Below are 14,827 nucleotides of genomic sequence, written 5' to 3'. Positions count from 1 at the left end.
AGTTCTTTCTTGCTGTTCTAAAAGGTCAAATTAAATCAGTATTAAACTCAAACATTTATTATATTGTATGTTACCATTTCTTAGATGTGATGGCTGCATTCATTTTCTTCTTTCTTCTATTCTTTATCTGGTGATCTGGCCAGTGTTTGCTTGAGCTGCAATTTGTTAGTGTATTTAAATCTGCTAGCATATCTAACACTCCCCTCCCCCAAACTGTCAATACTGCTGTCCAAAGGTGCCCCTGTGCTTCTTCATCCAGAGTGATGGTCAGATCACTAGATGAAAACAGAGGGCCAAAAAGCCTAAAAAATACGGATGCAACCATCATATTTAAAGATTGGTAAGCTGCAATATATTCCAATTTTGGTGTTGAGTTTAATACAACTTTTTTATTGAAAGTATTTTATCATACCTAGTTGATACATCCAAAAATACTTGTTGATCCTGCTGGAAATATAGTGAGCCCTTAACTTTTTGTAGTGAGTAGACAATGCTGCAGTGAAACCTCAAACACTGTCATTAACCCTACTTCAGTTGTCTTCGTGGACTTACGGAGATAAGTAAAAGTGGAAGTGTTTGGCAGCCCTCACACATACCTGTGATTTACCAAAACTATACAATATGAGGTCAAACCTAAACACTTTAAAATTTGTATGCAATCAGACAGGCCCTTACACTACATATTTGAATGTAAATCTAAAGGAAATTGAATGAAAAAATTGTAAAATGTATGGTCAGCCTAAGACGGGATGTGTTACTGGCAGAATCACCATGCTGATATAAAGGAATAAGACCTTGTGCATACAAATGTAACAATCTACTGATGTTAAAATGCACAATCTTGCTGACAGAGTCTGGAAGAAAGATTCTGAAAAACAACTACAAGCCGTGTTTAATAAAGACCTTTCGTATATATGCGCACAGGTACAGTATATAAACGTGTGTACGTGTATAGATGAGTATAGCAGAGTAAATTTCTTCTTCATCCTCTTCTAGCTGCTGGATTTCAATTTACCCATACAGTATATGCCTTTATCTACTTCTTTATAAACACATATATGCATAAATAACTGTGCTCAAATGTAACATTTCCAAATTTTTTTTACGGCTCTTAATGCATTGCAGCAATTCAGATCTTTACAGAGCTGTGTGAGCTTGTTCTATAGGCAATAATACATCTGTTTTCAGAGCTGTAAAAAAAAAATAAGCTACACAATTACAAGCGCAGTGTTTTTTAGAGGCCTAAAAAAAATGAATGCAGCCACACATCCAAGGACTGATATATTAATTTTGGGTTTAGATATGCTTTATTCAAAACTTCCACCTTGCCTCAAGGCAACAATGGCACTGCATAAAATGACTGAATTTTAATGGAATAATAATAGCTTATTGTAGATTAGAAATGAAATACATTTACACATACCTAATTTTAAGGTAGTCAATTATATCTTTAGCTTGCTCGACACTAAAAAAAGAGAGCTTCTCCTTGGTTTTCAGTAGGCTGTGTACTATTCCAGTCATGGCTCTTGCCAGCTCAGTTATATTCTCATCAAGGGATAAGTGTTTGGCTGAAAAGTAAAACAAGTCATATAGTAGCTCTTAAACCTTTTCTTTAAAGTGACTCTGGGTTAAAAAAATATACAATATTTAATTTCAACTCCAATAAGTATCTTCTATTGCTCTCGCTCAGCCTCCTCCAAATTTCTTCTTTTTTTTTTTTTTTGCTGATGTGATCCAACTTCCTGTTAGAGGGTGGCTACCTTTGCTCTCTATTGTCCCACTGTATGTAGGACTGTAGCCACCCACTCTGACTTGCTCCTAAGATGGACAAAGGATTATGGGAAATGTAGTGTGCATAGAGCATTGCACATGACCACAACTAATGTGCAGTGCTTATTCCACACAAACACTAGTGAGGAGGAAAAGAAGACATATTTGGGAGCTCATAGTGGATCATTTTAATAAAACAGACTACAGGACCTATCCTGTTCTGTGTCACTTTAATGCATACCTGTCAAACATTTACCTGGCATTTAACTTTAAAAGCCTCTCATGTTTTCTAGCTGGATAACAGCCCTCACAGTGGAGGCTATATTTATTTATTATAGGTACTTGTACAGCGCCGTCAATATACATAGAACTTTACATATATATATTGTACATTCACATCAGTCCCTAACCTTCAAGGAGCATACAATCTAAGGTCCCTAACTCACATTCATACATACATATACTAGGGCCAATTCTTTGGAGTGTAGGAGGAAACCGGAGTACCCGGAGGAAACCCACACAAGGAGAACATGCAAACTCCAGGCAGGTGGTGCCATGGTTGGGATTCGAACCAATGACCCTAGTCCAAGTGCTAACCATGTAGCCACTGTGCTGCCCAACATTCAACATACATTAACATTCAAAAAAAAATATAGCATTGTAGTATGACTATATAGAGATGCCAATTAAACAAACACCTTAAATATGGGGTTAAGATCTGGGCTGGATAATCTTTTTGTTTACACCTTATGCTCATGAACACATTTTGGCTGAAGAAGTAGCTAAACCAGATGACCTGAAATGCTGTCACGAAGGATTCTAGCAGACATGAGATACGTGCTGATTGTACGGCAGGTTCTGCAATTTCACCTACTATAGCTGTGCATGTGTGCAAAGGGCTGCAATAAATCAAGATCATAGCTCAGAGTTTTTGTTACTATTAGTAATAATATATTTTATGTATAATGTAGCCCTGTTCTATTGTATTTTGTAGAGGAGAATCCAGTAATGCTTTGATTTCAGCAACAAAGAAAATAACAGTAAATAAGAAGTATTAGGGCCCCTACCAAGCTCACAAACTAAATTTCTCTGAACACTTGTGAACTAAATGAACATACACAACACACAGCATCTTTCTGTAACTAATATACACACATGCCTTATTCCAAATTACAACCCGTGAGCATATAAATAGCTTCTAGCTGATAGATGTATTATAATGATGCAAAGAGTTAAAGTGGAGCTACATCTGTGGAGACCACAATTCAAAAATGCTCTTTTATTCATTTTTAATATTCAAAGCAAACTTCCCCTTCCATCCATGTCTCCATGCTTAATTTTGTGGAGAAATCACTTTGAAAAACACCCCCTAGCATTTTGGCCACGGCCATCTTGAGTACGGACAGATGATTCATGTAGCATTTACTTCTTGGAATCCATCTGCCCTTAGCTTAGTCTTGCAGACAGAAGGGTGTGCTTAGCTGAAAGCCCCTCCTTCCCTCCTAAAGACCTGGGATGTATGACATCATTTGCCTAGGAATGAAGCCAGGAAGTAACTGAAGAAATGTAAAAAAAAAACAAGTACACATAATATAAATTCCTATCTATTTACTAACGATAGCCGCATAAGGATTAAAAATAGTCAATGTTGATTGAGGGAGTGAAGTTACATATTTTTGCATCAGGGCAAAACATGGGTCCCCAAAGGTCCTGGGTTCTGGGGTGGTTTCTGTCAATGCTACCATCACTATACAATGGACAGAACAGATATACTATGCGGAGGAGATTATGGTGGCAGACATGTGATCTTGCGCTTGTCTTTATAATTGACAGACTGGGGGGAATTCACTAAAGCAATAACAACTTTTTTCTGAGGATATGGTGCACCTAATTCTTGAAAATTTTGCACCAGTTCCCGTACCATCACTCGCTCATGTGTCAGGTTCAGGTAGTTCATAGGCAAAGAACTTGGAGCACTGCTCAAAGCACTACAAAGCCTCCCTCTGCAGTCCAAAACAAACCTTGGTGTTCAAGCAAGCTCATCCAGGCTAGTTAGTTAGTTCAAGCCAGTCAAGCCATCAAATAGCTGGTGTCATAACTGATCACATCGGCAGAACCATGGCAACTGTAGATCAATCAGAGTCTAAGACTGCAGCTTCCTTGACTGTAAAGGATATAAGGGCTTAGTTCCAGTTTAAGATCAATTCTGTGCTGGTGTACATAAACCGGCCAGTGTAACGATTGTGCGCAATAAGGATATGGAACCTGTACGCGACAGTCATTTTTGTTTTTCATGAGCAATAATCTTCCTCCCCTCCTACCTCCTCCTGAAAACTGGAATTTGTAGCTGTAATCTCTAACAAACTTCAAAAGAACCTCTTATCTTATTAAAACAAAATAGACCCAGCGTGCTGACCTGTCCAGGGCTGTAAACAGCTAATTAGTCTTGGCAGGATGTCTGTTTCCACAAACCATGGAAAACACTTTCCTCTGCCCTATTGTAAAACAATAATAATGCAGTCAAGCCTCACACATGACCTGTAAGGCCATTAGAGCTCTGGGAATGCATAGCATGCCATAAAACGTCTATTTCCACATGTAACAATTCCACATACAATTCATGGAATTCATATTAATATTAGGTATATATTTGAATAGGGAATATCATACCGAACAAATCAACTTCATACATGAAAAGGAAAGGGGAGAAAGCAGTACCCTCCCTCCTGGGTGACAAAGGTACACTGTGTTTGGTATCCCTGGGTTCGAAATATAATTTTGAATAATAATTTGCTAGAATACCACCTGCACGTATTTAAGTTGTTAATATTAGTATGAAACTGGAGTTGGGACTTGGTCATAAATTTGGTGACCTCCTAGCACCCATCCTGTAAAACCAAATGATTGGTCAGTTGTTCTCGAGCAACACCCCTTTGATATCATAGAAAAGAGACTGACAGGATCTAGTAAATAAGCTCTCATTTTACCATCACCCAGGGAACATCTTAACAGACTTGAGAGCCTAGGCAACATTTTTGCTTGGACAACTGGACTCTGCTAAAATCAGGACTTTGCAAATATTCTGCCTTCTTAACTGCTTTCTTTTATTTCTCTGTTGTATTATTGTTCTCTTTATTTCTTTGTTACATCCCTTTCTGTAAATATTTTAATTACACCAGTTTGACTTTTTTAGTAATAAACCCTTTATTTTGAAAAGTGTTGAAACTGTCTCTAAAGCTTTTAATGCAAACGAAAGAATCCCTGTCTCTTGATGAGTGTTACTGTATATAATAATCCTCTGAATATACCTGTCTGTAGTGACAGTGTGTGTTACAGTGTGTTTATTGTTCACATTTGTTCTTGCTAACATTGTGAAGGGTTGATAGGCCCAAAGCTATCTGGTGGCAGTTTGGAGTTTGATGGGTTAATTGTGTAATTAACTATCCCAGTGACAATCACTCTCAGGCTGCTGGCACATAGATTGTGGTCCCACGAGCTGGAAATACTTTCTGCAGGGTACAGCTGAGAGTGGCATTGTTACACAAGTGACCTTTGTCACGAGTTGAGAAGGGCAGGGGTCAGGCACCGCCATTGTCACAGCCAGTGCTCATTATGTGCTGGAAAACTGTCATTATTGTGAGATTGTTGCTTTCTGCAAAGGGCTCATGGGTTTCTAGGGTACCAGAGGTTGCCATCCTCCTAGTAACTAATGACTCATGCTGCCCTTTTTCAGCTGCCAGATGGGAGATTTCCCTGCCAGCAGCTGAAAGTAAACAAAAAGCAGGGAATGCTAGATGATATCTTTGGATAATGGGATCAGCCGGTATCTCTGCCTCTTTGCTTACTTTCAGTTGTTGCACAGGGAATCTCCCATCTAGCTGCTGAATGAGGCCAGGGAGGAGTCATTGGCTTTTAGAATGCCATCAACTGCAGAGCCAACAGTTCCTAGCCAACAAGGGTCTAAACATACACTGAAGACAGTTTCGGCTTTATGGACACTCCAGCCTCAGTGACACCTCATTCATGTGACAGAATCATGAACCTGTTCCTGATAAGTACAGGGATCTGTTGCATGCACCAGCATTTGTTGTGCAGGGGAGCAAGGAAATTCAAAAGAGTGTGAATTCCCCAGATTCTGTCGTAAAATATACAGTATGTAAACTCTAAGGCTTCATGTACACAAGCCTACTCTGACCGCCTGCCACAGGGAAACGCAAATTGTGGCAAAAACGTGGTACCGCGGTTCCTATTCTGAACGCGATTCTTTCACGTTCGGGAGAGGGAGATTTAACCTCAACTAAACACAGCAGCTCTTAAACTCTGCTAAAAGCCTACATGTACATGAACACATGGGCTTTTATGCAGTTGAGTTTAGGAGCTTTGGGAAAAAAATGCCAAAAGCTCGTAAACTCGAGTTTAGTAGCTGCTCGTGTAGATGAAGCCTAAAAACAAACTTCTCCTATTTGTTCCACCATATTACGTTTTTGTTATTGGGTTTAGACACTAAATATGAACATGACCCACAAACTACAAATGAAATGCTTTGTTGCAAGCTAATGTAAACTTTCACTGGCTATTAGAACATATGCATAAAAAAACATAAAACATACTATGGTATTTATACTGTACAGTATGTGTCCTCTCAAGGTACAGGTTGTTACACACTTACTTTCAATATTGTCCATGAGGAAATGTAACAGCCCAATTAATCCGGTCAACTGCAGTGAGCTCAAATTTTTCTCTTTTCCCCAACAGAGTCCAGATACATAGTAATCCACCAGTATGGCTTCCTTTAAGTTTGTTTGAGTGTCTTTAAAACCGAGAATCTCTTCCATTATCCTGAAAATAAAAGTCACTGAAATTATGAACTACATATTGCACAAGAAAATCTTTACTATACAAAAAAAGGGCTTAAAGCGGAACAATACTCACCTCCAATCCCGCGATGTGCTGTCCCAGGGGCTGCTATGATTGGCCAGACAGGGATGACGGCATTGCCACAGTTATTACCTTTTGTACCACCAACTCCTCCCTCTTAGATTGTAAACTCCAAGGAACAGGGCCCTCCTAACCCTCTTGTATTGAACTGTATCATTTCTGTATTATCTCCCTTGATACAGTATTGTAAAGTGCTGAGCAAACTGTTGGCCCTATATAAATCCTGTATAAATCCTTTAAGAGCTTAGGAGCAGCATGTTGTATTCATCATAATAATAAAAACTAAAATGTTTTTTAGTAATGTTCAGATAGGACCTGTTGATGTTAAGTGTGGATTTTAATAATAGGTCCACTGTAGAAGTGGACTTCTTGATACGTAATGCACCCCTGTCTCCTTATGTGTACATAATCATCGTATATGAAGGTTCGTGAATCAAAATATATTAAAGCGGAGTTCCACTCATCCTGTCAAAAAATAAAAGTCAGCATCTACAAAAACTGTAGCTGCTGACTTCACCGGCCGTCCTGGATTCCAGGAGGCCGGCATCTTCACTGTGGGCACCCGGCTGTAACTGCTTGCGGCTTCACAGCCGGGTACCCACTGTGCATGCGCGAGTTGCGCTGCACTTCATGAATGGTCCAGTAGTCTTCTGGGACCTGTCACGTGTCCCAGAAGACTACGGGGAGGGAAGGAGGGAGGACACCTTCCATTTTCGATCGCCTAGGCGATCCGACTGCAACTGGGAGCTGGTACCTGTCAAATTCGGGTACCTGCCCCCCAAAGGTGCCAATCCTTAATGGGGAGCAGTCCTTAAAGCGGAACTTCCCCTTTTGGGTGGAGCTCCGCTTTCATCAACTTTTTGGCAGTTTAGTGGTGAGGGGTTAGAAACCCTGTCAAGTTTTTATTGCTCTATGTTATCCAGTTGGATAGTTTTAGCCACTTTATTTGTTCTGTTGACCAAAGTCACTGAGTCCAAAAAGTAATGGGAAATCCAAAATATAACAGTTGGCACCAGAACAGGAGGTAAGAGTAATTCTTCCAGCTGGGACAATTGGTTTTGTGACTAAGAGGGAATTTTTCTCTAGTGTCCTGTTGTGTCCCTGAAAAAGAAGTAATGGGAAATCTCTCTGGCTATAGACAGAATAAAATAAACTGACAGGAGTTTACCCCTTCCATTCTATCTATATATTTTTTTGCATGCTAGTCTCATATCGAAAATGAAGAGGTTACTAAAGTTATAGAAATTCTTGTGTGACAGAATACAACTTCAGAAGTGATGTAATATATTGTTTTGTACTGTAATGTATTCTTTTGTTTCTGATAATGGGTGATCTTGATCTCTTGATTTTTTTCAGGAGAATACTGTGCTGATTAAACGAAAATCGTTTGCTCTGTTATCGTGCTTGTCCTTTTGGATAACGTTGCATGAACTGTCGTGATCAGCTGCTGAAAGCTGTGTACCAATGTTCAGAATATCGTACGATCCTCCAAAAGCGATTTTTGTCACCTTATTTTCTGTGTACTAGGAAATAACCACTTGCCCTCCAGAGGTTTTAACCCCCTTCCTGACCAGGATATTTTTTGAGATACGGCGATGTGTTACTTTAACTGACAATAAGTGTATATTATTTGGTTTATGCGGAAGTTATAATGTCTGCAAATGGCAGTATATATATATATATATATATATATTTATATATATATATACATATATATATATATATGTATATGATTTTTTTTTTATACCAGTAATGGCGGCAATCAATGACTTATAGCAGGACTGCAGCCGGCATTCTGACACTGGTGGGAACTGACTAACGGCCACTGACATCCCCAGTAACACTAAATACAGTGATCAGTGCTAATAAAAAGCACTGACATTGTAGTAATGACACTGGGCAGGAAGGGGTTAACATCTGGAGCAATCAAAGGGTTAACTGTGTGCTGTGTGTGTTTCACATTGTGTGCTGTGTTGTGTTTTACTAGGGAGACATGCTGCTTTGTATCTCTCTGCTGTGTAGAGAGATACAAAGCAGCATGTCCACGCTGACAGGAGAGAGATCTGTGTTGTTTACACACAGATCTCTCCCCTCTCAGCCCTGCCAAAGATCACCGAGTCCCGAATGGGAATTGCTGGCTTGGATCTGGTGATTGACATCCCTAGCATCCAATAGTGGCGCTGGTAGGGCGCACGGACCCTACCCGGAAATGCAAATCACGTATATATACGTAATTTTGCGCAGCCCTGCAGCCTTGTAGCAGTACTTCTGCTATAGGGCGGAAAGCAACTGGTTAAACAGCACTTCTTCGCCAACAGGATCCACTTTTAGAATGTGTATTGGAGCTTTTTTCCCAATTAATAATTATGACGCAGTCCACATTCCTGTGATATTCAGTGTGGTACAATATTCAGCGTATTCATTTGAATACCAAAAGAAGCGCATGCACTACTTTTAAAAAACGCACTGCATCAGATTGCATGGTACTATGATACCATGCAATTTGAGGCAGGAAAAAGCACTGCATGTGTGATCTGTGTTTGAGGTGTTGTTAGGAATACCACATGCAGCAAATCGCACACTCTGTGCATTTTGAATGTGGTGCACGAAATGCACACAGAATGTGGGTTTCCTGCACTGCGTTCTGGCGTGAATGAGCCCAAGAAGCAGTACTTAGCCTGCAGGGATAGCCACACAGTGATAAAAGTGTGGCCAGTCTTTGCTGAACCAGCTGAAATACCGGATGAATTTCGATCGATCTATTGCTATTGTTACTAAACCCACAACAGTAAAATTAGTCTGTACATGCAGTAAAGCATGCTTGTTATACTCACCGTGGAACCTAAGGGGTTAATCCTCTGTATTGTGTATAAAGGCTGTTTGATCCTTTCTTCTCTACCCATCCTCTTGTTGAAATAACCACCTGACACAGACTGAATCTGTAGTCACATGCACATGCTCAGTTTGGTGTGTATTGCTAGAGAGGTTTTTTATTTCTTGGGAGAGTACGTGTGATCAGCACAGGGCCAATCAGCACTGTCCAGACAGAGGATCAAGGGTTTCACATCCTCCTAGAGAAAAAAGAAAACTTCTCCTACAGGCTTTAATAAGTGCTCTGCTGAAGTCACAAGACTGCTATATACTGCTGCTGAGAAAAAGTATTTAGCAGTTTATATTTACTAAAATAATTACATTTCCATGTTGTGTATACTGTGGGAGACCAGATATAGTGAATACAGGGTCCTGGGTTTAGTAACACTTTAAGCTGAACTTGTAAAAAATAAAAAGGCATACCTCTGTATGTCTTCTGTGTCCTCTTGTTCTAAAAGTGTATTTATTTGTGATTCTGAAAGAAAATCCAGCTTTACAACATCCTCCATTTCTTCATGAAGATTATGTTCCTGCTCATAAAAAAAAACCAATCAAAATATACAGATATATAAAAAATTATATATTTACAAACACATGGACTGTATCTCTAGCCAAATCTTTCTCTTTTTTTATTATTATTATTATTATTATTTTTGAGAGCGGTTAGAATCCCTGTCAGTTTTTGTTCTTTATGTTGCTTCCTGGCTCCGGATGGGGAGATTTCTCTTTATTTCCTGTTCTGGAGATAAAACAGGAAGTGATAGGATATCTCTCCTTAGTAGTCATCAGAACAGGTATGCACATAGCAAACGTTCCCCTTAATTCCTGTAGGAACTGAAAATTTGTGGTTTTCTGATGACTTTCTGTCTTGGTAAGAATGGTCACCAGGATAACTAGAGACGGTAAATCTCCTGCACAATGAGACAGATTAGTAAAAATAAGAGATCCTAAGTGTAGCAATTGTAGGTACAAATATGGATACGAACATCCATTTTGCTAAAGATCCTCCATCTCGTGTCATTCTCACTCCAAATCAGCTCCCCCCTCCCTTTCTGTTGAATGACATGTGGTGTGTGTGTGTGCTCAGTTCAGGAGTGTACAGGGCACAGCTGGATATCCTTCATGGTTGTAAACCCAATTAGCTGATTCCAGTGTGTCTGGCAGACTCTTGCTCTGAAGCTGATCGTAAAGCTATAAACCCGTCAGTCACTGGACTTCAAAAGCATTCCAAAATAGCAGTAACACCTGCATCCCATGTGAAACCACTTTTTCATACAATTTCATAATTTCTCATAGGAAATACATACAATAAAACAAGACATATATTCAGAGAGGTCATTTTAATAAAAGTCACCTGATACCTTACACCCCTAGATTACATCTACCCGAGAGCAGAAAGCGATATCTCCTTAACCGTCACAGCCAGATATGTCATATGTGATGTCTGGACGTTTAGAATATCGTTCTGCATATTATCCTGCCAGTGGATAAGTTGCTACATGTACCTATGGAAGATTATTGACCCTGGTATAACTTGGGAGGGATTTTGGTTCTAGCTTGGGTCTCCGCCTAAACCCCCCTCCCCAAATGAGGCGATTGGCCCTTGGCTTCAGTAGACACCCCCTGCTGGAGGACTAGAAAAGAGACTGTCAGGCCTGAGAGAGAGAGATTCTCTCTTTTTAACATCAGGAACCGACTTGGGAGAACGGTACCCTTTTGTTCAGGACACTTGATCTGCTTAAACCAAGGCTGACGGCAAGTATTCTACCTCTCTAAACTTCTTTCTGGTATCTCTCTGTTGTGGTATTGCTCTCTGTATTTATATATATATATATATATATTGGCTACATCTTTTTCTGTAAATATTTTTATTGCACCATTTTGACCTTTTTAGCAGTAAATCCTATTTTCTGAAAAGTGTTGAACTGTTTCTAAAGCTCTTTAATGCAAACTAAGAATCCCTGTCTCTGTATAGTGCTACGGTGTGTTTTAAACTTCTGCATACATCTGCCTGAGGTGACAGTGTGTATACAGACGCTTATTCAAACATCATAGTGTTACTGCTAAGATTGGTGAGTTTCCTCCTTCTCTGCACAAAAAGGAGGTGGTGGCAGTGTGATGAGTTAATTACGTAAATAACCTGACCCAGTAAGAATCGCTCTCAGGCTGCGGCACATAGGTTGTGGTCCAGCGAGCTGGAATATCTTTGTGCGGGGTGCAGCTGAGCGTGGCATTGTTACGCATGTGACAGCTCGGTTTTAGATTGGCTAGTCCTTCGGTCACAAGTTGGTGAGAAGGGCTGGGGTCTAACGCCGCACCCGTCACACTAAGCCTTCCCTGCTTTATCTAAAACTGGCGTTGGAGGCCCTGTGCATTCATGGATGAAGGTCCATCACCAGAACAGGAAGAGAGGGGAACTCACCTAATAGGAACACTAGTTCTGGTGATTTCCTCACTGTGGAGGGATTTCCTCTAACTTCCTGTTTTGGCTATGGGACAGGAAGTGAAGGAAATCTCCCTCTCTTATTATCCGATCAATATGTGATTCAGCCAAAATGATTAAACCATAAACTGATCGAATAGCCATACCTCCCCTTTTGATCGATTTAGACTCAGTGTAGATTGTATTGGATTAAACTGAGGCCACGGTGGAACATCATTGATCGTTTTACATCATTTGGCAGCAACAAGCAGATTCTGGCAAAAATGTGATTGTATTCCGATCAATCAAATTTTAAGGTTGCATATTGAAAACAGAAATACGATCGATAACCTACAATCGTATCTTACAACTTTCAATTGAATTCCACTTCCTCGTATGTGGCATACCGATTGATTGTGTTGTTGGCATGTATGACCACCGTTACCCCATCAAAAAAAGAAAGAAAAGGTTGCCTTTAGTTCTTCTTAAATAAATATGAAGGGAAATGCCCCAGAAACATGAATATGTGTACAGAGCTGCACCTCAAGATCAAGATGATTTGGTGTATTTGGTCCTTTTGGACATTTCCGGAGAGGCGCTGTCCAACTTCCACCGCTGTCCTATCTGCTTACTAAAGGGATTTTTAAATCGGTATTAAACCCCAAAACAAACATGTATTAAATTGCTGCTTACTAATCATTAGATGTGGGGGCTGCATTTGTTTTCTATTTTTTTAGGATTTTCCCCTCTGTTCTCTCCTGGTGACCTGCTATTTTTTACCTTCCTCTAGCATCCCTGCATCCATATCACTTGTGTTGATGTGGGGATCTGTAAGCAAAGTCAATGTGTATACCCAGATTGTACAATCAGATTGTATAGTGTATGGTCAGGATAGGCCAAAGGTGTCTCCGTTGCTCTTCCATCCAGAGTGGAGGCAACCCAAGGCAGGAAGGGTGTCACTAGCTAGATCACCAGGTAAAAATAAAGGGAAGAAAACCTAAAAAAGAAAATGAATACACTGATCACATGTAATGATTGGTACACTGCAATACATTTGCCGCCTCCCGCCCGCTATATAAGGAAATGGCGGACTGGCGGTGGCTCTCTCGTTCTGGGAGGACATCTTTTGATGTCCTCCCACTGTAGCTGCAGAATTCGTGCCCCTCGGGGCGTGCAGCAACTGGTGGTGCGCTGGGTCCCTGGATCACCGATCACAGTAAAGAGCCAATGACACAGGCTCTATCATGTGATCAGTTGTGTCCAATCACAGCTGATCGCATGTAAATAGGAAACACCAGTTATTGGCAGTCCTCTACTCACAGCGCGGGAGGAGAGGAGAGCCAGTAAGTGGCATTCCTCAGAGGGGACATCTACACTGATCATCAGTGCCCTGATGATCAGTGTAGCCCATCAGTGCCACCTGTCAGTGCCCATTAATTCCACATACCAGTGCCCATCAGTGCAGATCAATGCCACATATCAGTGCCAATCAATGCACATCAATGCCACATAGTGCCCATCAGAGCTGCCTTTCAGTGCTGCCTATCAGTGCCAGTCAGTGCTGCCTATCAGTGCCAGTCAATGGCGTCTATCAGTGCCCATCTGTGCAACCTATCAGTGCCAGTCAGTGCTGCTTATCAGTGCCAGTCATTGCTGCCTATCAGTGCCCTTCAGTTCCGCATAACAGTTCCAATCAGTGCCAGTCAGTGCCGCCTCTCAGTGCCCATCATTGCCACCTACCAGTGCTATACTGTATATGAGTGCTGCCTTTCAGTGCCCATCAGGGATGCCTGTCAATGCCCGTCAGTGCCGCCTATCAGTTCCTCCTATCAGTGCCCATCACTGCAGCCTCATTAGCGCACATCAGTGAAGGAGAAAGATTGCTTATTTACAAAATTGTATAACAGAAACAAAGAAAAAACTTTTTTTTCCAAAATTTTCAGTCTTTGTTAGTTTGTTTAGCAAAAAATAAAAACCCCAGTGGTGCTTAAATACCACCAAAAGAAAGCTCTATCTGTATCAAAAACATTATATACATTTAGTTTGGGTGTAGTGTTGCATGACCGCACAATTGTCATTCAAATTTCAACAGAAATCTGAAAATTGGCCTGGACAGGAAGGGGGTGAAAGTGCTCTGTACTAAAGTGGTTAAATCCTCAATCCAGGGCAGATCTACACACACTAGTATCATCACTTAAAGTGCACGTTCACAAATAACAAAGCTATGGTGGTCTGATTCCTGTGGAACTACAAGTCTCAGCATGTTCTGACCACAGCTATCTCAATGGGTCCTCTATTTATATAGAAACAGCACAAAGAACAATGCTGGGAAATCATCACATGGTGCAAATATATATATATATATACACCCTATTCCTAGATTGTAACCTCCTATCCCTCTTGTATTGAACTGTATTGTTGCTGTATTGTCTCCTGTTATATTGTAAAGTGCTGAGCAAACTGTTGGCGCTATATAAATCCTGTGTAATAATAATAACAGGAACCTCCAGCCAGCCCTGAGCTCTGTCCTACCTGCTCTGTGCCTCTCCTCTCCAGAGACTCCATACTGCTAGAGTTTAGCTTTGTGTTGCCATAGTGACTTGGCAGCCCACTGCACATGCTCAGTAGGACTCTGAGAGCAGCTAGCACAGTGAACCTGATGGCAGATTAGCCCAGTGTCAGGTTTCCTGGAGAAATCTGCTGACTCAGCTGTATGGTGGATTGTGTGCTGTGACCGAATGGCTGTGACAGGGCTGTGCTCAGTAGTATTCTCAGATCTCCTCTACATGCTGCTATGTTAGCTGTGCTCAGCTGATGGCTTCATGC

At 40.8% G+C, this 14,827-nt stretch overlaps 1 protein-coding gene across 1 annotated transcript in view; it reads right to left on the bottom strand.

Moving 5' to 3' along the window:
- The window catches only part of CABCOCO1 (ciliary associated calcium binding coiled-coil 1), a 95,061-nt gene extending 80,479 nt beyond the window's left edge, over positions 1-14,582 (bottom strand). The window contains exons 1-4 of the mRNA XM_089683202.1: positions 14,534-14,582; positions 10,003-10,109; positions 6,440-6,609; positions 1,424-1,568 (exon numbers count right to left, since the gene is read on the bottom strand). Of these exons, the coding sequence (XP_089539328.1) occupies positions 1,424-1,568; positions 6,440-6,609; positions 10,003-10,109; positions 14,534-14,566 (455 nt within the window). The 5' untranslated portion in view covers positions 14,567-14,582. The remainder of the gene's footprint in view (positions 1-1,423; positions 1,569-6,439; positions 6,610-10,002; positions 10,110-14,533) is intronic.
- Positions 14,583-14,827: the final 245 nt, after the last annotated feature.

This window comes from Staurois parvus, unplaced genomic scaffold, assembly GCF_062004578.1.
Source record: "Staurois parvus isolate SC_StPar_1 unplaced genomic scaffold, SC_StPar_1.0 ptg000303l, whole genome shotgun sequence".
NCBI lineage: Eukaryota > Metazoa > Chordata > Amphibia > Anura > Ranidae > Staurois > Staurois parvus.
This window is presented reverse-complemented; position numbering and strand designations above follow the sequence as displayed.